This window comes from Tetrao urogallus, assembly GCF_951394365.1.
Source record: "Tetrao urogallus genome assembly, chromosome: 3".
In the NCBI taxonomy this organism is placed as follows: Eukaryota; Metazoa; Chordata; class Aves; order Galliformes; family Phasianidae; genus Tetrao; species Tetrao urogallus.
The window spans coordinates 66,655,373-66,682,992 of NC_136815.1; the positions used below are offsets into that span (position 1 = coordinate 66,655,373).

The window sequence follows — 27,620 nt, forward strand, 5'->3', positions numbered from 1 at the left end:
ACACACTGTTAAATAATACCATATTCAGTGTGTAAGACAGTGGTGCCTTAAAGACGTGAATAACATGTACCATGAATAACATGGGGAAATTATAAAGCAGAAGGCTCAAGTATATGAACAAAGTACAAATAACTCTACTGATTTCTGTCATTTTGCACATGTGCAAATTCACATTGACCACTCGGTAAAATTGAATTTTCCACTCGCTTTTGAACTAGTTTGCTCATTTTGACCTGTAACCACTTTAAAATCTAATAAATAATGGTTCCATTTTCACCAAAAAGAGCTTGATGCACTAACATGCATTTTGGGGGGAAACAAAAAGACAGTTTCTGTAATTAAAAATGAAATTCACGTGCAACAAAGTCAAATGTCCTTGGGTCAACTTTGCACTCGTACTTCTCTAATTAGGACCTAGCTTTTCATGGCGCACTAAATACTTCTAGAGCAGGAACTTCTCCTTCATGTCGCCACGCAAGTACTTCATGGCCTACTTATTCAGTCTGGGTAATCTGCAGAGAGGTGTCCCACACAGAGAGAAAGCACTCTGAATGGGCAAGCACTCTTTCCAGTGCTTTATCTTGTGGTAATCAGGAACCCAGACTGGTTGGAATAGAAGTGAATACACCTTGGATTCTTCAGCAGTGTTAAGCGTGGAATCAAGTTTGCTCGTTAGGATGAGAAGAAGGACTGATTAAAAGAGCAAGAAATTTTGGAAAGTTTGGAGCCTAGTGCAATTTCATAGGAAAACTGTACAACACTGTGAAATAGGAGAGTTGATTCCATGAAGGTTCAGTTAGGTGCCGTCCTGGAAAAGAGCTGACTCATGGGGATTAACAGTGCAAGAAAGTTGGGCAGAGAGCATGGATACATACTCTTTAGTTCGTTGTACAACTGTAAAAATAAATCTTACTTAACGCATTTATATTAAATATCCCTTTGTTTTTAAAAACAAACATGCAACTGTTGTTCATAATTTCAGTGACTGCTGTAATTTGTTGAAGGTAAACTTCCTGCAATCTAGTAGTCATTAAGCATGTTGCATCCAAGACTACCTCAAACATCGAGTGTGTGCGCTGGTTTGTTGGTTACACAGAGTATAGCAAAGAAATGAAGCATCATGTCAGAATATCATGTGCAGCTTTAAGAGTTATTATTTCTAGTCTTAACAGTAGCATTAATAATGGTGGGATCTGTTTTCTCTGATGTTAGGCTTGCTCAGATATACAAAAATCTTGCATCTTAGTTTACTTTTGGTTTTATCTACCTGGACTATAGCTTAGCTGCCTTTAGAGAGAATATTGCCTTCCTTTGGTCTCTAATTTCCAGAGCTGGGAAGTAGATTTATACTATAAACAGCAAGACATTTGACTATGCTTTTCTAGTCTGTTAGATAAGATGTTGGGAGGGAAATCAAAAATGAGTAAATTTTAATGCAACTAAAAATTCTAACAAAGAGCAGTGGTTTTTGGTTTGTTTTCTGTGAGCACTGCCTACCAAATAACACCAAAATACAACATTTCAGAGGTATCTAGACCAACAGGTTTTATGAATTTTTCTTCCTATTACATGAATTTATTAAGAGTTTGGCATTTAAATTACTTACCAAGCTCTCTGTCATTTAAAAATGTAGCCCACTGTAGTAAAGGAACAATCCATCAACTGGCTAACCATAGTTAATACTTCCTTCCTTTGACATACGGCAAAAGAAATGATTCCATATGTGGTCCCTCTAATTATGCCAAGAACGTAACTTAAATACTTCTGGATCTGGAGGTGTAGTATCATTGCTGACATTTCTTTTACTGCTCTGAGTTTCTATTTGAGTTATGTACTCTGTTGTCACAGAATCACAGAATTGCAGGGGTTGGGAGGAGCCTCGGGAAGTGATTGAGTCCAATCCCCGAGGCCTGTCATACGCCTTGCCCTGGGACAGGTGCATGTATGCTGTACGGGATTTTGGTATGGGGAATCCTGCAGTAGGCTGTTCCCACTCTAAAACTTTGGATGAAGTTGCAGATTTTGGCCAATGTTTCCAAGTTAGATTAATTGGCTGAATTGTATGGACGGGCTATTACTTTCTTTAAATAATGAATATGCTTACTCTAGGTCCTTTCAGGTCAAGCACAAGTAGAATGAGGATGCAGAGAAGGATTTAGTCATGAACCTGAATTGACTGTTTTTACCATACTATAGATAAACCTGCTGTATAATAAACACTGAGATTCTGCTTCAGAAACATACATTCAGAAACACAAACTTCGTAATTAAGGCTCCTACTTCACATCTGCATTCAAACCAGTCCAGCTGTAGCTGCCAGTGGCCGTTGCTGTTCTGTGCCCCTGGCCATGTTGCTAAATTGCCTCCAGTTGAAACGGTGTGGAGACTGGATGTCTTGGCACATTTCATTTATCTGTCAATACATGAGCTATTCTGGATTGGGGAGGGTTTGAACAGTAGTTCATTGGGCTTTGCATCACTAAGGCTGCTAGTCATGGCACAAAGGAAATGGCAGAAAGTTAGCCAGGTAGATGTGATAGGAGGAGAAGGAATGTCCATCTTGGCTGTAAATCAGTTAAAACATGTAGGTCAATTTAAGCATATAGTGAAACAATGCCCAAAGTCAGTGAAGTGACTTGCAATTTGCCTGTCTTTTCTGCAAAGAAAAATGTCGATTTTATGATAAATGCTTAGGACAGTTATCACTTATGTTTTCATCTCCAACAGAACTTTCTAAACTCGAGTAGCTGTCCTGAAATACAAGGTTTCTTGCATGTGAAGGAGCTGGGTAGGAAATCATGGAAGAAATTGTATGTGTGTTTGAGGAGATCAGGACTTTATTGTTCTACAAAAGGAACTTCAAAGGTAAGATTAAAAAAAGAAGTTGCAACTACTAGCATGTGATTTTCTTCTTTTACAGTGGATTTTTTTTTTTTTTGGCTTTTTTTTTTTAATATTTGCACAAAGTGTTTCCCTTTTTATTGCATAGAAAAGGGTAAGCAAACCATGATCAAATGAAAACAAGTCTTGGGCTCAGTTTATGACAGTGGCTTTGTAACTGTGTTATATAACAAAACCAACCTAGCCAGACAACAGAATTGTGATTGCTGAAGTCACCTTAACAAGGTTAGCAAGAAAAATCCTACTTTTCAAACATGTTGTTGATTAATCTATTTTAAATGCTACTTCAAAAAATATTTTGCATTATCTTATTTTCAGAGTTTCCAGAAGCAATGAAATAGGCTATGCCATTTTCAATTCAGTGCATTGGAATAAATACTTTGTCAACTTCTATGAAGCACCTTAGGCTAGTAGGCTGGTAATTGCAGCATGCAATGTCCACTTCAGGCTGTCTGAGAGGAGCAAAGTGTTCACATACTGCCCTCTGTTGGATGTTGGTCTTTCAAGATTGCAGAGCTTGCAGCAAGGTGTTCCAGAGGTTTATGTAAGGTTATTCTTACATGTTCTAAAACACATTACTCCTGCAGGAGCCAAGACATTTGCAATTGTTGGCTGACCTAGAAGACAGCAATATCTTCTCATTGATAGCAGGCAAGAAGTTGTACAATGCACCTGCCGAGTATGGATTTTGTATAAAGGTAAATCTCACAAAGTTCTTTCAGAATACAAGATGGTGACAGTAGCTCAGAGCCCTGCCAGCTAAATGGGGTTTGTATGTAAAAGTCAGCAAGTATTCCTGTCAGGAAAACCTGATCTTGAAAGTCTTTTGTTTGGCAGACGTTCTATGAATCTTGCCATCATTTTATGTGACATTTTTAACACTTTGTCTGTTGCTTCTTTGGATTGGGAAATTTCTGTGCAGGATCAGCTCAGTGCTGAAGCATGGTGTGCCTGTGAGGTGGCCTTGGTTCACCTTACACATGAAATCATTTTCTTCTGGTACTGTGATGAAACAGGAAAGATTCTTTGGATAGTGAGCACCAGAACTGTGTAGCAGCAAAGATCAAACTGTGATCTTGTGTAACTGTACCATAATTATGGGCCAGAGGTTTGCATTTATTTCAAGTGAAAGATTGTCATGGAAGATAGAAATACAAATAAGCAGTTGCCCTTAAGGATTCTAAAATTGTTGTGCTGATGGATAGGATTGCATTTTTGGCAAGAATAACCAAAACAGTTCAGAAGAGTTCTTAGCATTTAGAATTATTATTAATACTGCTTCCTTTAGAGATACTCATTCTCTAGTACATGCATATACTTGTACAACTTATTCTTATAGAGGAAGAAAAGTAAGGCATAGCAGCATAAGCTGTCTTTTTCCTGATCGGATTGCATCCAGAGTTGTCCCTTTTATGTGCTGCCACTGAAATGTCAGTAAAAAGTACTTCAAAGCTCCATCTCATTTTCTGTCAAGAAAATATGGATGGGAGCTGGTTTTATTGACAGAAATGAAGTCATCTCCTTCCTAGCAACTGTTCTGGAGCTAGTCTGCTTCGGTTTGACTTAGTAGAGGCTGGCTAAGGATATGTACTGAACTGATGGAAGCAGACATTTGGAAGGTACTCAGCGGGAAGAGCCCAAGCACTCCCTGCAGGACAGCATCATGCCAATATAGGCATTTCTGGTCCATTCAGGACAAAGCCTGTCATTCCCTACAGGCATTGGGCACTTAATTTATGATCAGCTTCAGAAGCTGCCACTATCAGCAACTGAGTGCATTAGGTTAGAAAGTTGTGAGGGCTGATCTGTGATGCTTGCAACATGGAGGCCCACATGTGGAGATGATGAGAGTACTGCTCAGGGAGATGCATAAAAATCTGAACATAAACAGCAGGAAAAGCTTTAAACTGCAGGAGAACTTCCAGAGTGAGTGATGACTTATTGGAATGATGGTGGTACAGCAAAGAGGGTGTGGTAGGGAAGGATCTGGTCTCCGTATCTGATTTTTGAAGGCTTATGAGTGTCTTAGAATCAGTTACTGAAACTTTGGGTCTCCAAACAAACAAAATCAGGTATACTCTTTGTTTCTCATTCTGAAATGACTTGAGTACCTTGTTCCTACAAACTGCAAGAATTGCAAGTATTACAGAGCTCTGAAGTTTATCTTGCTGGATCAAGCAGAGAAAGGAATTTCATTCAAAACTTGTTCAGCTTCTGATGAGGCTGAATTCAGAGCGATGTAAGCCTTCTCTGTCCAATTTGTAGACATATACTGTATCTGCCTTTATTTTACAGTAAACTTACAGTGTTGTTGGTTTTTACTGAATGGAGCTGAATTCTTTCTAATCCACTATAGCCCAACAGAGTAAGAAATGAAACAAAGGAACTGAGGTTGTTGTGTGCTGAAGATGAGCAAAGCAGGACATGCTGGATGACTGCCTTTCGACTCCTCAAGGTATCAGATTTCTTCTGTAAATAGAGCTACACCTGTTGTCAAGTTGCAGTTGCCATTTTTTTGCTCATTAAAAAATATCTACATGTTCTTGAATGTCGTCTACCTCCAAAATAATGGCTAAGAGCAGCATGCCTGATAGAACTGTCCCTCCCGAACTTTTAAGCACTGCACTGAGATGAATCCTCTGTGCATATGAATCCAGTATAATTTCAGAGTTTGAGGCAAAGGTATGTGAATGAACCAACAAAACTGTGTGACACTTATTTGCAAGTACCGTATAGAAAACATTTTGGTTGCGGTAAGTGAATATCTCACCTAGAACAGACTGCTTTCTACACACTTCTTAGTTTTTTCAATTTTTCGAAGGTTCAGCAATAAGTTAAATAACAAAAATAAGCCCCTCTGTCTCTATATTAAAGTTATTCATACCTGAGACTAAATAATTAAATTTCTTGATAATATGGAAAGAGGCTTCTCAGTACTTTTTAAACAAATTTACTGTAGGAAGAACTGAGGAGAACGTTGGTTATTTTGTGCTGTTTGAAGCAGAAATTATTTTCTTTTTAAATCTATTCCTGAAGATGCTGCCTCAAAAACAACTATTACTTTGTTCATTCTACCTAAGTCCTACATCATGTTAAAGGGAATATACACCTATAGAAAAATAAAATATATAAAATATGTACCAGTTCTCTCTAATGGGTTGCCCATGAAAATCCCACTTCTCTTCCATGCATTTATCCTATCTCTAGTATTCTGTTTCAAAATCTAACAAAGAAATGTAATTTAAAAAAGTATGGGCATGTAGAAACTGGTACTGTGGTACCCCATACTAGATCCACCAAAACAGAAATGGAAACACTGAACTCAGTCAACTTTGGCTCTCTCTATAGTAAGCATATAATTCCAGATACTTGGAAAGAGCCAACCACAAAATCCCTCTACTTTATGTCAGGGAGCAGGGCTGGCCCCAGATACTGCAGTGGGAATGAGGCCAGGATGTGGTCCTCCTTGGACACCGTGTGCTGTCTGTGACTGCTGTCTGCCAAGCTGTGCCCAAGATGTTTTGTCATCATTAGCACTGCAAGGAAGCCGCTAGGATGGGGACACAGCTTCAAGGCAATGCCAGGATGTTCCTTGAGGCGGCTGTGGGCTCCATTTGCTTGGTCTCTTACCCAAATGACTACCGTTGCTTTTCCTGCCTAAGCAGCAGGCCACATCAGCAAAATCTGTGTCTTTCGCTCCACTCCAGACCTCTACAGCAAAATGCCCTTTTCCCTCTGTTGTTACTGTTATTTCTGATTTATACTTAATTTTTCATTGTGAGCGAACTGCAGAAAGAGTGGATCAGTTAATTGTAGTGAATTGTGCCTTGAGGTTATCATTTATGGTATCATCAAAAGAAAGAAGAGTTTAGGTGCACTGGTCAACACACTATGATCCTGGAATGGCAAGGAAGAACCTCCCCAGTGTAGAGTTAGCTATTCATACTGAATGTGTAGACATGCATCTTATGTGTTCAGAAAATTACATATACAACTTCAATTAGAACATTCTGTAAGCAGTGTTGATATACTTCATTTATGCCCCTCTTGGGGGGGCACTGAGTAGATGTTCTCCTACTGTCCTAGCTACTAGTGTTTCTAAAATTGATCTCAGTGAAGGAGGGACATGAGTAGTTCACTCACTTTTTAAAGATGAGAAAAATACTGGAAGTGTTATTTTCTGTCAAAATTTATTAAAACATCGAGTGAATTAGAAAGCATTATAACATTATGAAAGCTGATTTCATCTTTGTGTTATCTTTTAGTAAACTTCTTATGCATATATATATATATAATTAATTTCAAATTATTGGAAGGTAAAAAGAGGAGGAGGTGATATCTGGACCTTGAGTGAAAGCTCGTATTCCATAAGGAATATAAGTTAATAGCTGAGAATGGCAGAGATGAGCTGTGTATTTTGCTCAATCTTATACAAGTGCCACCTTTTAAATAAAGTTATTGTGCATACTTACTGCTCTGTTCCCACCTGCCAATCACTATTCCTCAATGCAAATTGCTCTGGGACAGTTTCTGATCATGGAAATAAACTGACAGCACCTTGTTCCAGTTTAAGTGGAATCACTACAATTTTTTTTTCTAGGGCATACCTTTGAATAACAATTTATTCACTTTTCTGTTGACAGTATGGAATGCTGTTGTATCAGAATTACAGAATTCCCCAGCAGAGAAAAGCCATGCTTCCACACTTTTCCACTCCAGTAGTAAGTAATGAACTTTGTTTCCCTAATTATTGTGCTTAAAAAGATGTATTTACTTTTGCATTTTAAAAGTGGAAAATTTTACACTAAGAAATGTGAATTCAGCATTATGTAGCATATCGATGTAAAGTTCACATTTTTTATGAGTACAATTTATGTAGCTGGCTCTCCACTTATCTTAGGTTTACATTATCCACGTGAGTGAAAAATCTTGGATATGCCAGGCACTTAAGAGATGTACAGCACAGAGACATCTGGCTGTCCCTGCAGAAGCCAGCTTAGGTCTGGCAAAACACACTCCTAAATCTCATAAAAAGTGTTGGGCCAAAAGCTGAGTGTTAGCTATCTAAAATTGAAGATGCTATATTTGGATCCCAGCTGGCCCTGGAAATGAGTGGGGTATGGTAATAGGGCAAGTGGGCAACCTGAACAACAGAAACTTTGGATCTTCTCCATTCCATATGGCCTATGAAGAAACACCATGTATTTTTGTGTCTGTTAATGCTTTTCAAGGGAAAGAAAATTAGCTTTGTTTCCCGTGTTGTTGAAGGATAGCTTTGGAAAGTCTTCTGAAAGCAAAACATTTTGAAATGAAACTCTCTCAAGTTGGTTTTTTCTTTCCCTGTTTTTTGAAACAAGTGAAAATTCCTTTTCAGAGAAGTGTATCTGAAAACTCACTAGTAGCAATGGATTTTTCGGGGCAAATAGGAAGAGTTATTGAAAATCCTGTTGAAGCACAGAGTGCTGCCATGGAAGAAGGACATGCTTGGAGGGTAGCTATTTTCTCTTCTTTTCTATTTTTTTTTTTTTCATCAGTGTCTGTTGAGAGCCAAGACACAGAGTGTGCTATGATACTAGTGCAGTGCTGGTCATAGTATAGCTTAGATCCGACCTGAAACAATCACACTGCAAGCATGCAGATCTGAAAGTCAATATCCATCTTTAGCAAAACTGTCACATTCACAACAACCTTCTACCACTGCTTCTCTGTCCCCCTAGTGTCCAGAGGAAAGTTGAGGGGGAAAGCAGACTCACCAGAACTTTACTGCCAGTTTGCAAAACCAGTCTCTGAGGAGGAATATGTCAAATTAAATGCTTCCCCACATGGAAGAGTCTGGGGCTCTGACTAATGGCTTGCTCCCAGTAAGTTTAATTGCAGAATATACAAGAGGCAGAACCTCTTGCAATGAAAACTGATGTAACTTGTTTATAGTGTCTTGTGGACAGACAGCTGCAGTACAAGTTTTCCCCCATGCTCGTCTCTTAGGGAATAGGAGTCATCACTGAAGCACTAGCTAGTGCTTTATGTATGGGAGGGAAATACTGCTTGATTTACTGAGTGCCCAGTATTTTGCCTGAGCAGAAACATATCAGATTTTTCTTTTTTTCTGTCATATTTTTTCTTTTCCTTTTTTTATTTTAAAGATACTGAGCTTTCACCATTAACATCTGGCTTGCGTTTTAAGCCAACTGAACTGAGCTGCTGCTTGTAGATTAGTTCCCTTCAAAGTTGCATTTCTTTTTCTCATCCTGGCACTAAACTTGCCGAGCCCCAAGTTTCCTGTAAATTAAATCTGTATTGCATGTGCACTAATTCTCTTCTGTTGAGGTTTTAGTCTGGATTTAATGGTAATTCATTTTCTCTATAGAAACGTAGCACAAGAATGAACATCTTGGGTAGCCAAAGTCCACTCCACCCTTCCACACTGAGTACAGGTAAATTCTGCTGTTTGTAAGCATAGTGTAAGAGGCTTTTTTGAGTAAGCAAAAGATCATTTCCTGCAAAGATAGACTGCAATCTGTTAATGCCTTTATATGAAATACTGTGTTTTATGTTTATGAGTAACTTCTGTCATTAGTATGCCTACCTATAAAGACATAATAGAAGAAAATTAGCTATCTTTTAAGGCACGCTTAAGATTTGCTTCAATTTTAATCTTTTTAACCCAGATTTTACAAAAATTGAGACTATATAATGTTTCCAGTAAAAAAAAAATAATAATCCAAAAGTCAGTTCTTCATTTTAAACAAGGAAGGTCAACAAGTGATTTGATAATCTTTTAAGTAGGAGTCTTCAAAATAGCCTTTATTCTGTAATGATTGCATGAAGTACAGATACCTGTAATGTGAGCCCTGAACGTCTCTTTGACATTGTAAGTTTATTAAAATAATAGCCAACTGCATATTAGTGTCCTGCATTCCTTAAGAGGGAACATAGGTATTCTGAGTTTTTATTCTGCTGAATAGAACTTAAACATATCATTAGAAAAACAATGAAGCAATAATAAAAACATCTGAGGATAGCTGCACCCTCGAAAGCACAATCTGAAGTGCTTTTCATTCTTCTAGAGTTAAAGGGACTGGGTTCGACCTTGTTAGCTCATATATTGTATTCCAAGAATTGTTCAGGTGCAGCATTTTCAAGAAATGGTGAAAGGGCAATGTATCACTACCCTGATCGTGTATCTGCAAATCCTGCAGTCCATGGAGATGCTGCCTGTGCACTTGGTTTATCATGGTTATGCAACAGCTGGTGCATCTTCTTCATAATGATTCATTTTTATACTAATCAATTACAGACGTTTTATGTTCTGCAACAAAACTATACCCACTTTTAAAATGTTTAAATAAATATCATGTGGAAGTAACTGGTACACCTTACTGTTTTTTAACCATTGTCTCTTTTCCCTCTCACCTCCAGTTATTCATAGGACACAGCATTGGTTTCATGGCAGAATCTCCAGAGAAGAATCTCACAGGATTATTAAGCAGCAGGGGCTAGTAGATGGGTAGGTATTGCTGTTGTTTGGTATTTATGATTTCATGGTAAGTACTATGGATAAGAACATAACTTCTGCTGTAAGGGCTTACAGGTTTGTGAGCGCTGATGAGTAACCTGACTCTTAGCAATCCCATTGTAACTTGCCTGGAATTCCAAAAGCCTGAGTACATGTTTGTAGGAGTGGGTTCTAACACTTAATCTGGAAAACATTAAGAATACACAACTTGTTGTTCTGTTGGATGTTTTTTGTTTTTTTTTTTCAGTAGAGGTAATCAAATTTTAGAGAATGTTAGAATTTGAAAACAATTAATTACTTTAACCTGCATTGAGGAAATATTTCTTCAGACAAAGCTGTAATTATCCATTTGCACACACATTTGTAATCAGCTGTTTGTGCTTTTTTGCATGTATCAGAGCAGTTAATGATTATTTCTTCCTATTTATTTCTGTTATAAATGAAAGAAAGTACCTGTTCCATTTCTGTAAATTGTCTATAGCTGAGATTTTAAGTATTTTCTGAGCTTCTTTGTTTCACTTAGTTGCATGTAGCTATGGTAATTCTAGGGAAACTCCTTAAATTGGAGTTCAACAATGAATTATTTATTGGATGAGAAGAACATAGTTGTCTTAATTTCATTGATTTCACTGCCTGCAGGGTTTAGGTAGAAGTTTCCATATTGTCTTTTGAGGAGTCAAACCTTGCAACAGCATTTTCTGACTCAGGAGCATAAATAATTTTTTTGATTCATGGCTTGTGGAGAACGAAACACATTAGAGAAATACTGCTTGTGCACATTCATCACATTCATCAAACAGTGTTTTTAATTGTTTTTGTTTGTTTGCTTGTTTGTTTTTTGGTCAGTGTTGGTGGCCCAAAGCTATTGAGATTTGTATGAAAAAGATTTTAGCTATCAGACCAGTGAAAGCAAAAGAGCACTGCTGAAGGCGGGCACAGCTGATCTGCTGAGTTTCTGGGTCTCTCTCATAACGGAACTGCTTGGCTATTTTGGGTCCATTTTGACATGATGCATTAAGAATCTAGTAGCCCATGCTTTCTTGAGTATTCATACAATCATTGACGCCTTTGAGACTGTTCAATTTGTACTCAGACAACTCAGTCACTATGGAAGGCTGAGATTAGTTAGCATTCAGTTGTAGTGAGGTCATTCACTTACAGCAAAGGAATTGTATTACCTGTGTGTTCTGGGATCTGTAGGTGACAGTTTTCAGAACAAAAAAAGTCTTGTGTGTGTTTTCCTGCTATGTGTGTTCTTGAACAAAGGAAGCTAAAAAGTTAACACTGGGGAAGAATAGAGAAGGCTTCTAGTGGCTCTTGTTAACATATCCGGCGATGTAAATATGCAGGTGATGCTTCTATTCTTTGTTTGTTTCTTGAAGCTGTTTGTTGAGGGTATATCTGTATATGCAGTCATTGTTACTGCAGACAGGCTGTTTTTTTTGCCAAAGAAGTGGCTTAAACACCTGCAGGGTCAATTGTGCTGAGCTGTGCATTGTACCCCCAGTTAATGATACTTTGCATTATCTGAAATAGCTAGATGAAAGGTAATTTAGAAATATCTGCAGGACCAGCTGGAGTTACTGTAGGGCAGGGGCAGGTAAGATCTTTCTTGCTGAGATGAATCCCAATTTGTAAAGTCTTAGGCTCCTTTTCCACACATCTTGTCTTACTAGGAAGAAAAAGGAAAGTGAAGCATGTTTTCCCGTAGTGGCAAGACATGCCATCTCTTGGTATTGGAGTGATCCTGGTTACGATGATGCATTTTTGTGGTATTGACATTTCTCAATTGGCTCTGAGAAGCTAGGGTAAGTTCTTTCAGGTCCGTAAAGTACAAGCAGTTCTTGCAACTCAGCCTTGAAAGAGCATGTTCCTGCCTTAGTGGTTAGCCAGTAAGAGGGCTTGAGGCCTGCCCAACTACAACACTTGGCCATCTCACAAGTCCACTTGTGATTAGCATTCTGGGCCTCATGCCAAAGGGATATACTTGTTTCCTGTGGCATGGAGAGGTTCTCCTACCTCAGCTCATAAATGTTAAGGAAAGGAGACGTTTTTGAGGACTTAAAATGTCTTTATACTTTTCCTTGCTAAAGTATAGATTTAACGATTGAATTAGGACTTTGTGGGTCAACTCAGAAGTGACAGTTCCATGGTATGTGTTGTTGCTAGTTATAGTTCCTAAAGTAAGTTCTTTTCTGAGGATACTGAAAGAAAAATAGTCTCTTCGGGGAAAATCAGTGTGTGTTTTCCCCATCCTGGATCTTACTTAACTGAGAAATCATTTTAAGAAAGTAATGATCTTTTTCTGTGGAATTGCAGCCACTTAGCTTAAGTGTAATTTACTAACGCTGAAATTCTGTAAACTAATGCAAGATATTGGAGAATCGGAACAAATTCTTGTATATTAAAATACAAAAGCTTCATGCATACGTAGGTCACCCCGAAAGTAATGCCTCCTATATCAGTTGCTCCAGAAGTAATGGTTTCTATTTATTTCTGTGGGAAGAAAAACACAGATACAAAGAGCACAATAAAAACTATTTGATAGAGCAAATTCTCAGCTACAAAACACCATTACTAGCTAAGCATTTTCACCAGTGAAGAACAAGAGCATGCATGCTGCACTCATAAAAATCTGTGCCAGTGGAAGTGACCCAGAGTTTCACAGCTGCTATGATAGTGTTGTTGCCCACACAGTTCATCCTTTTTATGCCTAAACAAATGGATATCACAGTGTGCCAAATTGGGATTTCGTGGTGGGTGTGGTAGGACAGTCTAGCCAAGATGGGCAATGTGCTCCACCATCTATGAACTGCTATGGGGCCTGGTGTTACCGTGTTGCAGAGGAAATGTTATCTTCTCTTGCCTGAGTCTGAAAGCTTGAGCCTTCAGCTTAGTCAGCATTATGATGCAGCAGTCAAGAGTTGATGGTTTGCTTGGGTTCCAGGAAATCCAGAAGGATTGCCCCTTTCCTATTCCAAAAGACAGTACACATCACTTTAGCCACTGAGGGCTGTGTCTTGAACTTATTCTCTGATGGGGAATTCACATGTTGCCACTCCATAAACTGCCATTTTGACTCTGGCTTGTAGTGGTGACACTATGTCTTGTCACCGGTAAAAATGTGATCCATGAAGCTGATACCTTCAGCCTTTTATTGGTTCAGTGTCCTGACAACCTTGCACACCGTGTTCTCTCTGCCTCTGTATTTGAGTTTTTGGGAGCCCACTTGGTGTAAACTTTACAATATTCCGGTTTCCCACCATAGTTTCCAAAGTAGTTGAAGCTTATATTCAGCTCCATACACAGTTCTGTGGTTATATTCTGGAGATTCATGCAGATTATCTTTCACATGACTGCTGCCACTGCTGAAACACATCAGTCACCATTTCACTGTGCTCACATCCACTGTTCTGTCTCCATAAATGTTCAGTAAACGTCAGTGAATGTCAGTGGGTACAGTTTCTTTTGCATGGAGGAATTCAGTGACTTAATCACTTGGCTTTATCCACACTTCCACATCAGATGCCATTCTGTCAGACTGCCCCTCTGCTGCCATCTGTTGCACGGCAGCAAAATGTAATGAAATATTGCTGGGAATGTTCAACCTCTACTGCCATACCATCACCATCTGCCTTTGACATCGTGGGCCAACATCATAAAATAGGAGGCATTACTTTCGAAGCAGCCCTCATACATAAGGGAAGAAATAATGACATGCATTCTTCACTTTTTCTTCTTCAGTTAGTCTTTCATAAGCCTGGTATAAAAATGAAAAGCAAACTGCCTGTTAAAGCAACTGAAAAAGAGTTAGGCAGCAGTACGAAACTACTCAGTACTTCTGATTATTAATGGAGAAATGGATTATTGTATTTACTGTGTGCTTAAAAATATTCTCTCCTAGGCTATTTCTTCTCCGGGACAGCCAAAGCAATCCAAAGGCATTTGTACTTACACTTTGCCATCATCAAAAAATAAAGCATTTTCAAATTTTGCCGGTAAGTAACTTTTTTCTTTTCTTTTCAAAACTGATCATAAAAAATAAAATAAGCTTTAAACAGACAGTATTGGCATTATCCAGAGAGGCCTCTTTTTACCTACTAATGGCATGAACAGGCATGTCTCCATCAGGAAATGTAATTCTTTAGAATTGTCAAATGTCTGAGTAAAATTCCATCTTAACATTACTTGGAAAACTGATTTAAGTCACTGAGGTATAGAAGTAATGCAATACAACTTGTGCTCTGTGACTGGCAGCAACAGCTGCACTTGTCTCCATATCACTTTGGCAACCTTAGAATAAGTTACAGGAAGTTTTAAAAATTTTATTTGGAATTTCATCCCCTAATGTTGAGCTTTAAAAAATGTTCTATTGAGATAGTAAGAGCTGGTTGATTTTGTCTCGGCCAGAAAGAGCAGCAGAAGTTTAAGATCATGTAGACCTGCTTATTGGTCCAAACCCTCTCATCTTGTCTTGCTTGCTAATTTTGGAAACAGCCATCAATTATTTTTGTGGTATTTTTGTTTTATGTAAAAAAAACCAGTGCTGTCTCTACAACGTAGAATTACTCTGCCCACCAGCTTTCATTTTTGTGCAGAAAAGATTTCCAGTTGGCTTAGCATAAATTCTTTTCTAGCATTGTGCCTGGTTTCACGCAGAACTCTACACACTGGGCTCTCTGTGCAGTGCCCATCATTTATGTCATGTCACACACTTTTACTTGTCCTGTGTTTGCAACGCTTGCATCTTCTCATGTGCTAACTTGAAAAGGACGTTTTATTTCCCCAGTGTGAGGATGATGGACAGATATTTTTCAGCCTGGATGATGGGAACACCAAATTCAGTGATCTAATCCAGCTTGTTGAATTCTATCAACTAAACAAAGGAGTCTTGCCCTGCAAACTCAAACACCACTGCATCCGAGTGGCCTTATGACCTCAAATTTGACTCTCACTGAAGACTGGATTTGCTAGAATTGTAAGAGAACGTTGATACTGGGGAATTGGCAGATTTGTAAGTTGGTAAAAATAAATAAAAATATTATGCACCTTGGGACTCTGAAAGGGATGGATTCGACAGGTGCCAACAGACCGACATTACTGGTTTGTCTAACACCTAAGAGTGATTGCTGCTGAGTGTCCCAGCATCCCAAAAATGGGGGGGGGGAGGGTATGTACAACCATTAGTAAATTTGAAACAAAACTGGAAACTGTCTTGGCTGGGCCACTTAACAGGAACAAGTGTGAAGAGAAATCTTTGAAAAGAACTCTTGCCCTGGAATAATCTTGACAATTAAGACTAGTGTGTTTACTTTTTGTATTGATCACTTTTTTTGCACTCCTTCTTTGTTTTGGATATTGTATGCAGCCTATATTAGGAGCTGATGTGGCTTTTAAAATTCATGCAGGAGTTGGGTATTAATCTGCACCCTAAAATGTATGGAATGCTTCAGCCTAAACGGATCTAGAAGAAAATCAAGAAGTGTGCGTGTTGTGTGTCTGTGTGTGTGTGTGCGTGTGTGTCTCAAAACTTCTCTGGAGACCTGAGGTTCCATGATCTGCAGATGTCTTTGAAGAAGCAACGAGGATACAATTCTAAAAGAACATACCACCATGCGTGCACTCTCAAAACTGTTGACTTGTAGCATTATGGCTGTAGTATGTTGGTGGCATATTAGTGGCACCCAGTCATGCGAAGACTGTATTAGATTCTATGCACAAACTTTTATTATTGAAGTGGTGATTTGTTTTTTACAGCCTTTTGACTGTTCTCCTGAGGAAACCTACTGTTACTAAATAGAATAGGACTGAATGACAATTGTATCTGAAATTTTTGTGAGAAGATTCTTCTGCAGGTAGTCTTAGTTCGGGAAAATGAAAACAAACAAACAAACAAAAACAACAGTTTTTAGCTTTATAGCTCCTTGAATTTTTGGACTGTTTCAAAGAGCAATTTCCATACTGTAAAGATACAGTGACACAAAGCTCTCTTGGGGAATAGGGCATAGAAGAAGTATCTCCCTTCTGCTTTTTGGTATGGCCATGAAAGTTTGCATGGTGAGAAAGAACATACTGAGAATGGAAACTGATTTCACTGGGATTTGCAATTGTGAACCAGCTGCTGGCAGTACCATCCACGGAGCTAACTGGTGATTCTTGTGTCGTACACGCTAATGCACACCGGTACCTACTGCAGACAAGCATATATCCTGCTTTGGTGCTGGTCTGTCATCAGAATTACTTTACTGTTAATGCTTAAATCAATTATTTAATGTTTACACAGTGATTCTTTCTGATGATAAATCAGTACTGAAATTAAACGAGTCCCCTTTTACTCCCTTAATTGCAAAAAGCATTCTTTGAACAACACAGTCCGTGCAGGAACTGTTACTGAATTAGCTTTCCAACACTTCATGCGGTTATCCGTAGTGTGAAATATTTTAGCCTGGGAACTTTGAGAACGTAGTGCAGAATGGAGCATTCTTGAGATGGAGAACGATTTATGCAGACTCGTTCATCCTCGTTAAATGTTTGCCACTGGGTTTGAAATCCTAGCCATCGGAAAGGGTAGACAAGGAAGAAAATTCCACACCTTTAGGTCTTCATGTAGTGTTGAGAATAGCTTAAGACAAACCATAACCTGCCTGAGTCATCCATATCAGCTTATAACTATGTCAATGGTATAGAAACACTGTATTTTAGTTTACAGAACACATTTAGTATTTTTTTCCATTTAATGTCTAGATATAAAAATGAAGAAACTTGATTTTGTTTTTAGTAGAAACTTTTTTTTTTTAAATTGTACATAGTGAAACGAGTGTTCCTGCTTTCTAGACGATGTATTTTAAAACCTTGAAATTAAGCTAACTTCAGTCTGACTTCACTTTGCATGCTTCTATTTGGCCCCTATTAGGAGAAAAACGATTCTTGTATTGACTACATTACCAGTTTAATAAGACCATTTATGCTGTAGTTTTAAGTTTTTCTGTTTACATAGCTTAGTGACAGCCATGCATTTTCCCCAGTAGGCGGATAGTACTTGCAGTGTTTCATATTTATAAAAAAAGAAAAAAAGAAAAACTTGCATCTTATTTAAATTGAGAATAAAAGTTTGACTATGAATCATGATTTTTGTATGTAGATGGTTGACTTAGTATTTTGTACTTTTCCCAGCTAAAGTGAGCTGTTTTGAGAAAGTGACCACCTTCAAAGTGGCAACAATCTTACTTAAGCAGATCACTGCTTTGTCTTCTTTCTGCTGGAAAACAGTCGATACCACCTTAGTTTTCCAACAGATTCAGCTGGCTGCCAGCTCAGAATACCAAGGACTGAAGGACATTTGACTCTTATTTTTGTATTTAAATGACATGAATGTAAAGGGGATGCTCAGGGTTGTTTTGGAGCCTGTTGAATTTTTATCTTTTTGCCTGTGATTTTATTTTCTAAATAAATACTTCATGTAGCAATCTTGAATATGTTGAGAAGGAAAATGCCAAACCATTTTGGTAATGAGGTTACTAGTTAAGTTATGTTACGATAGGTGTTAAAAGTACAAAAAAACTTTTTATTTGTTAATTAATCTTGAAGAAACACGTGCCTCAGTTTAGATGTTTTGTCTTATCTTTTCTGCACTAAATACCTGACAGTTTGACCAATCAATGCACCTTTCCAGTGGCAAGACTTGCTTATCGTAAATTATATTGTCACAATGCAAGATTTAGTGACTGTAAAATGGAATAAAGTTTAAAGTTTCAGGGAATGCAAAAGGTATTAACTTAAGAGACAAAACCTTTATTCAATATGCTTTGCTTCATACTGTAAATAGCTTTTTGGCTTGTGAACCTAATTGTAATCTTTCAGGTATTTTTGTACAAATAAGGGACTGATATTCTGTTTCTTGTAATTAGAAATAAACGTTAATACAATGCTATTCATTTTATATTGGAATGAATGTCTTCTCTTGGGTGTGTCTGTGTTCACAGCTTATCTCTTGTCTTAATTCTAGGTTATTTGGGGGGGGGTTATCATTAAACATCTCTTAAGAAGAGCTGAAAGGAAAACAGAATAAAATGCCTCTGTTTCCACTGTTCTGTGGAAATATCTGTGTTCAGTATGTCCTGTATCTAAAGAAGTTGTGCACAACCGTTTGTTTGAAGAAAGTTATTTCACTATGTGTTACATTTGGAACGGACAAGAGGATGGCATTATATAAAAAAAAGGAATCATGGCGAACAGGTGTTCCTAAGCCTGCCCCATGGCAGAGCAGTACTGCCATCTGCATGTTACTGCAACCCACCCGCAACTGCGGCATGTGCAAAATGATGCCTGCAAATCTGGCCTGAGGTGTTTTCCTCAGCAGGTCCTGTGCTATCAGCACACTCCCAAGTACAGCATTAATCTGGGTCAGAGATGGGAATATGTAAGAGTTGAAATAATTGTTGTGCCTGATAGGAGGTTTGTGCTGGTGTCACATTAGTTACAGGAAACGGACAGTATCTGACATGATCAGGCAATGTCTGAACCCCCGTGAAGCCTTTTGGCATGAAGCTCACCTTGCAAAATACTGAAAAAATGCGTTTGAACCTACAAGTAAACTGAAATCAGACAAGTGCTTTGCAGCCTTTAACTGCAGCACTTTCATCCTGATGCATGCACAGAAGCATAAAATTCTGTTTAAAACCAAATGGCTGCTTCAGCCTTGCACCTGCAAAGAAGACCACCACCAGAGGAAACATTTCCCACCAAGAAAGTTGAACTACAGACAACTTCAGACTTAAGTCACTGCTAATTTAGTTACTCTTTAATCTGGTTTGTCAGTGACCACCTTGCATATTGCTTTGTGATTCAGTCATTGATTGTCTGACATTTTGGAAACTTCACAACAGTTGGAGAAGAGATGGTGCTTTGAATATCCCAATAATTTGGGATTAATCTCAATATTCTCAAATATTATGCCTTTCTTCCTTTAATTAGGTTTTGAGAACCTAATATAACCACAACTATGTCCAAGAGCCATATGATTTTCATTACATATTGTGGGTAGTCACATCTGAGACCTCAAAATAAATCAGTTTGTACAACACTAATCTTGCAAACTCACAGCTGAAGATGTTCTGCTCTAATTGCTCGTCATTTCAAACAGGTGAGAGCAGATGTTTTTACTTTATCAGAAGTTGCTAAGCTGTGCCTAACAGGGTCCTACAACACTTCTTGATTTGTCAGGTTGAATGGTTGTAATCGGGTGTTTGCCACATGCTGGCTGCAGGGTTCAGGTGCCTCAAGTTCCTAACAGGAAGGTGAAAGTATAAACAAAGCAGGCAGCTCTGAGTCAAGGTGCACCCTGGGTTTATGGACTCCAGTGCTGAGCCAAGATGCAGGCAGAAGTGTGACACTTGAGAAAAGGGGAGCTCAGAAGAGCTAAAGAGGGAGAGGAGATGGAAGGAGTGGCTGACACAGCAGAAGGCTGTGCTGCCATTCAGCGAGATATGAACAGCCTGACGAGCAGAGTTCAGTGAGACCTGAAGAGGAATAAGGGCATGCGTCAGTACAGGTGAGGGAACGACCTGCTGGAGAGAAGCTCAGCGTGGAACGGCCTCGGTGTCCCGGTGGGCAACGGGTTGGCCGTGAGCCAGCAGTACGCCTTGTGGCCAGTGGGATCCTGGGCTGCCTTCCGAAAAGCGCGGCCCGCAGGTCAAGGGAGGTAATCCTCTCCCTCTCCCCTGCCCTGGTGAGGCCGCATCTGGAGTACCGTGTCCTGGGGAGCATCTCCCTCGTGGGGAAAGGGTGGGAGGGCTGGGCCTGTTCAGCCTGGAGAAGAGAAGGCTGAGGGGGGATCTTATCACCGCTTGTAAATATCTAATGCACAGTAGTCGAGTGGGTGGGGTCAGGCTCTTTTTGCTGGTGCCTACAGCCAGGATTAAGGGGCAACGGGCACACGGAGGAACAGAGGAAATTCCATGCGAACACGAGGGAATGTTTCTTGACTGTGTGGCTATCAGAGCAGTGAACCAGGCTGGACGCTTTCCTGGGTAGCCCGCCACAGGGAACGTGCTTTAACAGGTACTCGGCACGGTGCGGACGCATTCCGCACTGCAGCAGGGAATCGCCTCGGCTTGACGGGTGGCCCTATCAGAGAGCACTGCCGGCCGCCATTGTCCTCCGCGCGGCAGCAGTGAACTGACGCCGAGGCGGCGGAGCCAGGAGCGGCGGCGGACCGCCCCTGCGTGTATAACCTGCTGCGGGGCGCAGCGAGCAGGGCGAGCTTACGGGGCACGAGACGGCAGTGGGCTGGGCAGAGAAGCGGGGAGGCGCGGCAGCGTGCAGGGGGCCTGGAATCTCTGCCCACTAGTAGAACTGCCGCCTGCCTCCCGGATAACGTATCTCACCGTGGTGTCCACCAGGTGGAAAGACCTGGGGAGAAATACAGTGGTGACTGAGAGAAGCGGAAGTTCAAGTCTGTGGCTGCAGCAAGTGACTGAGGCCGTTGGTGCCGGAGAAGGCAGGCAGAAAGGCAAGCTGCCTGAAGTGCGAGCAGGTGGATGATGTGCTCCATATGGTGGCTGCACTCCAGGAGGAGGCTGAGAGGTTCAGGAGTATCAGAAAGCGTGAGCGGGAGGCAGGCTTGTGGTGTAAGCCTCTGAGAGGTAGACGTGGGGGTGATACTCATCAGGCAGAGGTGGGCCCCCTGCCCTGCTGTTGCCAAGCGGAGCGAGGCAGTTTGAGAGAAGAGGAGGAGTGGAAATGGGTCCCGGCCAGGTGATGTAGGCAAGCGCCGTCCTGACCAAGCTCGGTTCCCCAGGTGCCTCTGCAAAATAGGTGTGAGGCCCCGGAACTCGAGGGAGAGGTGGATCAGGGTGTGGGGGAAGGTCCACTTGTGAGGCTGTCCCGGGCAAAGCAGTCAACCTCACGCGTCAAGACTGCCTCCACCCGGAAGGAAAGAAGGGTGGCTGTCATTGGCAGCTCCCTGCTGAGAGGAGCGGAGGGCCCTGCTTGTCAGCTGGACCCTACCAGTAGGGAGGACTGCTGCCTCCTTGGGGCGTGGGTCAGGGACGTTTCTGGGAAACTTCCTGGTCTCATTGGCCCTTCTGATTATTACCCCTTATTGATAGTTCAGGCCGGCAGTGATGAAGTCACCAAGAAAAGCATGAGGACTATGAAAAAAGACTTCAGAGGACTTGCGCGGGTAGTTGGTGGAGCGGGTGTGCAAGTGGTTTTTTCTTCTGCCCCTTCCGTGGCGGGGAAGGATACAAAGAGGATCAGCAAAAGCCACCTCACAAATAAATGCCTTAGAGGTTGGTGCAATCAGAAGAATTTTGGTGTTTTTTTGACCACGGGATAATTTACTTGACATCTTATAAAAGGCAACAACTGACGTGCATGTACGTGCGTGGAAATTCTCACGAGCAGGGAGAACTACGTGCAGTTTTTTCCTGTTGGTGCTTTCTACCAACATCTGTGGTGCTTCACGTCTGCTTGTGCCCTGGCTGTAATGAAGCGCTGGCTGACAGTAGGAAGACAGATATAGGAAAGCATTGGAAAAGTCTGGGTACCCGGAGTGAGACATCTGATGTACAGGGCATCAAAAGCAGGGACCGAAAAAGGCAGGCGGCTTGTAGCTCCCGGCCCGTTCCCCTTCAGCAAAATCCTACCAAGCAGGCTGCTGGGCAGGAGGTGTTTGGGTTTTTTTGACCTTGTAGGATCTTTTCCCCTGCAGGCAGGAGGTGCAAAGCCTGTTCCCTGTCCCTCAAAACATGGCGCTGCCTGTTCTGCGGTGACATCACTGACCATTGTGAAGTCACAAAGGGCCCTCAGCACTGAGGCAGCTTGTCCCCGCCCTTAGCCACTCTCGGTCCTGGCGGCATAGCTGTTGGACAGGGTTTGGCTCACTCCTTGCGAGCTGCGTCTTTTGTGGCTTGTGCTTCGAGCTGCGTCTTTTGTGGCTTGTGCTTCGAGCTGCGTCTTTTGTCGCTGTGCTTCGAGCTGCGTCTTTTGTCGCTGTGCTTCGGAGAAATGGCGAAACGACGGCAAGGCAGGCGTGGGGACTGGTAAGGATATGGTTCCTTCCCAAGTTTTAAACATCTGTTGCTCCGTAATCGTCTTCTGCACTGTACAGATACGGCCTGCTTCACCATTCTTCACCACGCTTCTCCTTCTTTGTAGGCAACCTAAGGCTTGGATGACAGTTTCCCTGCTGCTGTTCACCGTGGCTGTGGTGTCCTTCGGTGAGTCTCAGTAGAGCTCTGATTTGAGGATGCTTCTTTCGGAAGCCTCCAACAATTTGTTCTGCCCAGGGATAGGGGAGTGGGCAGCCCAAGGCAGAACATTTATAGAGATGATTTATTGAGAGCTTTGTGGAATTCCTGGCAGGTGTTTACTGCGTTGGAAGTCTTGCTGGAGGCTCAAGGGCAGCGGAAGAAATGACTTCATGGTAAGAAAAGAATCTCCCTTTGGCTGGACTCTCCTTTACAAGAGCTCTGCCCCTTGTCCATGACCACTTGTTACTCGAGTCCAACTTCTGTGACCAATGCCCCGAGTTTCTCCCCTTCCCCATTCGAGCTGCTATCTCTCCATGTCCGTTAGTTCCCCCAAAGTTAGCCAGGAAGCCAGGAAGCAGCTTCTCGGTCGGGAGCTCTTGGAGCTTGCCAACCAGTATTGTCAGCTCTCTATTAAACCTCGGTTACCCTGTCGTCACGCGGAGTGAGGCTCGTTCTCTGCCTCACATCTCACGGCTTGTGAGAAGACAGCTGTGTGCGCTCTCTCCATTAATTACCTGCTGTCTCTAGGCTGGTGGGTGATGATCTGGAAATGCTGAGCATGGAACAAGAGCTCGAGAAGATCCAGCAGCAGCTTCGTTTCCTGCAATGGGGAGCAAAGGACATCACCCTGCGTGCTCTCCACGAGGCCCTGAAGAGAACTGAGCTCCCAGGCTTTACCGGCGAGGTAAGAGGACATAGCAAAAAGCTCTGCTGAGAGAGTTCTTTCCCCACTGTGGCATTATATCTCGCTAGCGTTCCCTGTCACAGACAGCTAAAAGGCTTGTCCAGCAGGAAGAAATGATGGTGCATCACCATCGGTCCTTTTCTCTGTTGCTCCGGAGCTCTTGTAGGGGAAAGGAATGAACTCTGATGGGAATTTCAGATGCTTTTTAGTTGTTTCTTGCTCTCTGTCAGTCCTTCCCTGCACCTGCTGCTATGCATGAGGTGGCAGGTTCTCCTGGAAGACCTGTAAGCCAGCACCCTGAGTTGAGCCTGGGTGCCTGGGGCCTGTGCAGATGCACAGGAGACGCTGTTTCAGCCTCCCCGTGGGGCATCCAGTCTGAAGGCTGTTCTGGTTTCAGAGCCCTTGCTCCGTGGATACCGTCTCTTTTGGTGGCTTGAGCTCACACGGCCCCAGGTCTGCCCGAAGCCTAAGCTGACGGTGATTCCCGTGATGGGAATCTCAAAGGCCATGTTAGCCCGAGGCCTGGCAGGCATTAGTTCCTTCTGCGTTTTGCCTTTCTTCCCCATTGCAGTAGGCAAGCTCTGTCTTCTGCTTTAAGTTAACTCTCTGTGTGTGGCTGGCCTGCAGCAGTTGTGGTGACCTCTGGGCAATCCCTGCCTCGTGCCTGACTCGAGCCCCATCTCCTGGCCAGCAGGACTGTCAGCGCAGCCTGCCTGTCATGGGGCATCTCGACAGGAAAAGCCCATTTGTGCCGCATCCATGTCCAGTGCGCTGGAGTGAGCAGCCTCTCTGTTCCCGTGCCAGATGGTCATAGTAGAGCTCTGGAGGTTCGCAGGCAACTCCCAGGCAGCGTGAATTACATCCAAGTGGAGCAGCCGAGTTTGCTTTGGCAGGCTTTGTAGGGGAGCTGGGAGGCAACTCTTTTCCCTTTTCCTTCTGACGAGCGCTCTCCTTTGTCCTCCTTCCCAGGCTGTTCAAGAGATGATCAATCAAGTCCTGGAGAAGCTGGAAGAAAGCCCATTCCAGATGCGTAATTATGCCAGCAAAACTTCAGGTGCCGTTAAGCTGTAGAAACAACCAGACCACAGATGGTGGTTCCAAAGGGCGTCTTGTCCAGTTTGACTGGACGGGCATTTGGGCAGGGTAGGGGAGAAGGGGTGAGGAGTGAATGGCCACCTTGTGCCCTGAGAATGTGCTTGCTGAGAGAGCCTTCAGCGGGCTGGAGCACATCTGAAAAGCACTACTCCTACTTGGTGTTGTTTCTCACGTGACTGCTCAGCTGGCTGTCAGTTTATGTGGCCCCTTAGGATAGCTGAGCGAGTCCCTGCATTGTGTTGCAGAGGGATACGGCAAGTGAGAACAAGGGGAGTATCACTGTTGGGGATGTATGGCTGCCTTTGAAAGTCTTTTGAAGAGGACAGTGCAAAGGCAGCCGGCATTTCTGTGCAGCTGTTCGTGTGGAAAACACAGTCAGCAGCCCTTGGTTCCTCCTGGCCTTGCTTGACCACTGTGCCCGTGTTTTTATTTGCAGGCGCCGCTATCGTTCGTTCCAAGACTTCTCCCTCCTGGATTGGAAGCGGGAAAGCCTTCTGGCACTCGTTGCTGGTGACACCATATATGAGGCCTCCTGAGATTATTCTTGAGGTAAGAACAATGTGAAACAGAGGAAGAATGGTGCGGGGCAGAGGGGGCCAAACGCCCTGCTGAGGGTTGCCTTTACCCTTGTCTTCACCCCTTCTTGCGAGGACCTACTCCCCTCTTGTGTATCCTGGCAGAGAATTTCTTCTGCCAGACTGCCCCAGGTCCTCTGTGGAAGCTTCTGCCAGGCTAGCTTGCTTGTCTTCCCAGCCATTGTGGAGCTGTCTGGCCGGCACTGAAGGAGAACCCATAAGGTGCCACGAGAGATCTGGGCTGCGAGAACGCTGGGGCTCTTAATGAACCCCAGAGGGCACGGAGGGCGTGCACTGCAGGAGGGCCCCATGTTGTGTTTGCCAGCCCATCCTGGCACTGCTCCTGAGCTACCTGCACAAGTCGGAGCCCTGGCTGGTGCCGGGGGAAGGGGGTGGGACTGGATGAGAGGGAGCTTCCCCTTGCAGGAAAGGTTCATGCAGGTGGGCCCTTCTTTGCCCCGGGCAGGTGCCTTTCAGCCACAGCAGCCCCTCTTTTTTATTTTTTGCAAGCTGCCCCACAAAAGAAGGAGCCCAAGAGCTTCTGCAGGTTGTGCACCCAGCTCACCGCCATGCCCGTATGCCTGTGCTTTGGAGCAGAGCTGATGGGCCAGTACACCTGCAGAGCCCCTGATGCTGCAGCAGGATTTTCAGCCAGGACGCTCTTTTGCACATGAACGCTGTTTCTTCTCTTTTCAGGCTGACAATCAGCCAGGTAACTGCTGGCCCTTCCCAGGAAGCCAAGGGCACGTCTTCATCAAGTTGCCCAGGGCCATCTTTCCCACGGCAGTTACGTTAAACCATGGAGTTCCAGCAACGGCCTACCATGCAGACAGCACCTCCAGTGCTCCTAAGGACTTTGCTGTCTATGTAAGTGATTCCTCTGGGTTGTGGTGGTAGTTTTGCGTAGCGTTTGACGTGGAGGGTGGTTGCAGATCCAAGAGGGCTGCTGCGTGCGGTTCTTTCCTGCACAGGGCAAGTAACAAGCTCCTCAGAGTTGCTCCATTTCCACAGCGTTCCTTTTTTGTCCAAGGTAGCACAGCAAAGAAGGTTTCCCGTTCTTGGGGCGAGTTGGTAGTTTGAGAGGCAGAGGGAAAGGGAAGTGGCACAGTGGATGGTCCTAGACCACCTTTGCTTCAGAAAGCCCTGTGGGGCTTTGTGATCCTCTTCCAGCAGCACATTCCACTGTTCTGTTTTCTCCACCCCTGTCTTCCTGTAGGGCCTGCAGGAAGAAGGTGACGAGGAAGGAACTTTGCTAGGAGAGTTCACCTTCACGCCAGGCCAGGATCCCAGTCAGACCTTCCAGCTGCAGGTAAGGTTACAAAGAGGGACGTGAAGCGTGGGAGAGGGGAACCGCGGTTGGCTGGGGAAAAGCTTCCAAGCCTGAGGCATATGGGGGCCCTCTTGCATTTCTGCTGCTGCCTCTATACTGCCTGCATATGCCCGGACCGCTGGGCTGTTTCTGTTTCCTTCTGGCTTTTAAGCTTCAGAGCTGCTTCAGCTTATAGCACCGCTAAGCTCCAGCTACACTTGCAGCAGAAATTGCCATGACCAGGTGGCTTCCAATTGCACGCAAGCGGCTGCCTCACGTAGGGTGCAGTACTGTTGGCGGGCTACTTTCACACTGGGGATGTGTGGCTTTCCAAGGACTTTGTCGTTGCCGGTAACGGGCAGCATCAGGGAGGCCATTCTGATGGGTGACATTCTAGAGAAAGCAATGAGAGTTACGACCCCTGCGTTTTTCTGTGCGAGAACACACACTCAAAGCAAGTGCAAAGAACTTGGCTGTGTATTTGCTGCAGCTTTTGGTAGCTGTTTTATTTCTTTAAAACTCACGTGGCCAAAGAGGTGGAGCAGGGTAAGAAATGTCTTGATTGCGCTATGGCAGCTTATCAGCATGTCAGAAGACCTAGCAAGGCAGCCTGAAGTAGGATGTTGCGTGAGTGTGTCACTCCTGCATTGTCAGTGGCCAAAGAGGAGAGAGGAAAACACAGTTCATTTCTTTTTCCCATTGCAGAATGAGCACTCCGGGTTCATCAATTACATCAAGCTGCGAGTGCTGAGCAACTGGGGCCACCCGGACTACACCTGTGTGTATCAGTTCAGGCTCCACGGCAATCCAGCCCCTGACGGTGAAGCTAAGGGAAAGCCACTTGGTTTACCTTTCATGGAGGGGTCTCCAGATCTGAGCCCGTGACAGGGGCACAAACCCAGGGGACGAAAGAGGAGTGGCAACAAAAATTATCCTACCTTCTAACAGCGCGGCACATCCGGCCCCGGCTCTGTGACTAACAAGGCAAGGCATGATGTGGGCCGTGCGCTCCAGGAGAGGGGGAAGGGAGACAACACGTGTGTCTGACAACAAAAAAAACAACCAACAACAAAAACAAAATCAACGGCAACTGTCTGAGGAGGAGCTGAATTTACTGAATCCAACAAAATCAAACAAAATGAGAGAGACGGAAGTATCCAAAATACAAGATCTCATGTTAGAAGCCTGCAGGGGAAGCACGTGCTTTTCTCCGTGGCAAACCAAGAGTGGGAAGAAGAGGCTGGTGTCCTGCCAGTAGCTCCACCTTTCTTCCTCTGCGCGCTAG

The 27,620-nt window shown here is 43.0% G+C and overlaps 2 protein-coding genes across 3 annotated transcripts in view; both read left to right on the top strand.

Annotated features, from left to right (window-relative positions):
• GRB10 (growth factor receptor bound protein 10) overlaps positions 1-15,353 on the top strand; it is a gene marked incomplete at its 3' end in the record, with an annotated part of 100,933 nt that extends 85,580 nt beyond the window's left edge. Inside the window, exons 8-16 of one of the 2 annotated variants that reach the window (XM_079533402.1) lie at positions 2,728-2,865; positions 3,489-3,599; positions 5,258-5,356; positions 7,545-7,622; positions 8,276-8,392; positions 9,269-9,335; positions 10,321-10,408; positions 14,322-14,415; positions 15,207-15,353. In XM_079533402.1, the coding sequence (XP_079389528.1) occupies positions 2,728-2,865; positions 3,489-3,599; positions 5,258-5,356; positions 7,545-7,622; positions 8,276-8,392; positions 9,269-9,335; positions 10,321-10,408; positions 14,322-14,415; positions 15,207-15,353 (939 nt within the window). The remainder of the gene's footprint in view (positions 1-2,727; positions 2,866-3,488; positions 3,600-5,257; positions 5,357-7,544; positions 7,623-8,275; positions 8,393-9,268; positions 9,336-10,320; positions 10,409-14,321; positions 14,416-15,206) is intronic. The other variant, XM_079533403.1, reaches the window with a different exon arrangement.
• Positions 15,354-22,985: 7,632 nt separating this feature from the next.
• LOC306945191 (SUN domain-containing protein 3-like) lies at positions 22,986-27,220 on the top strand (the record flags this gene model as incomplete). Its single annotated transcript, XM_079533896.1, has 7 exons — positions 22,986-23,113; positions 23,200-23,356; positions 24,326-24,410; positions 24,888-25,000; positions 25,723-25,893; positions 26,243-26,335; positions 27,041-27,220. 7 exons carry the CDS (start codon positions 22,986-22,988, stop codon positions 27,218-27,220), a joined length of 927 nt encoding a protein of 308 aa, XP_079390022.1.
• Positions 27,221-27,620: the final 400 nt, after the last annotated feature.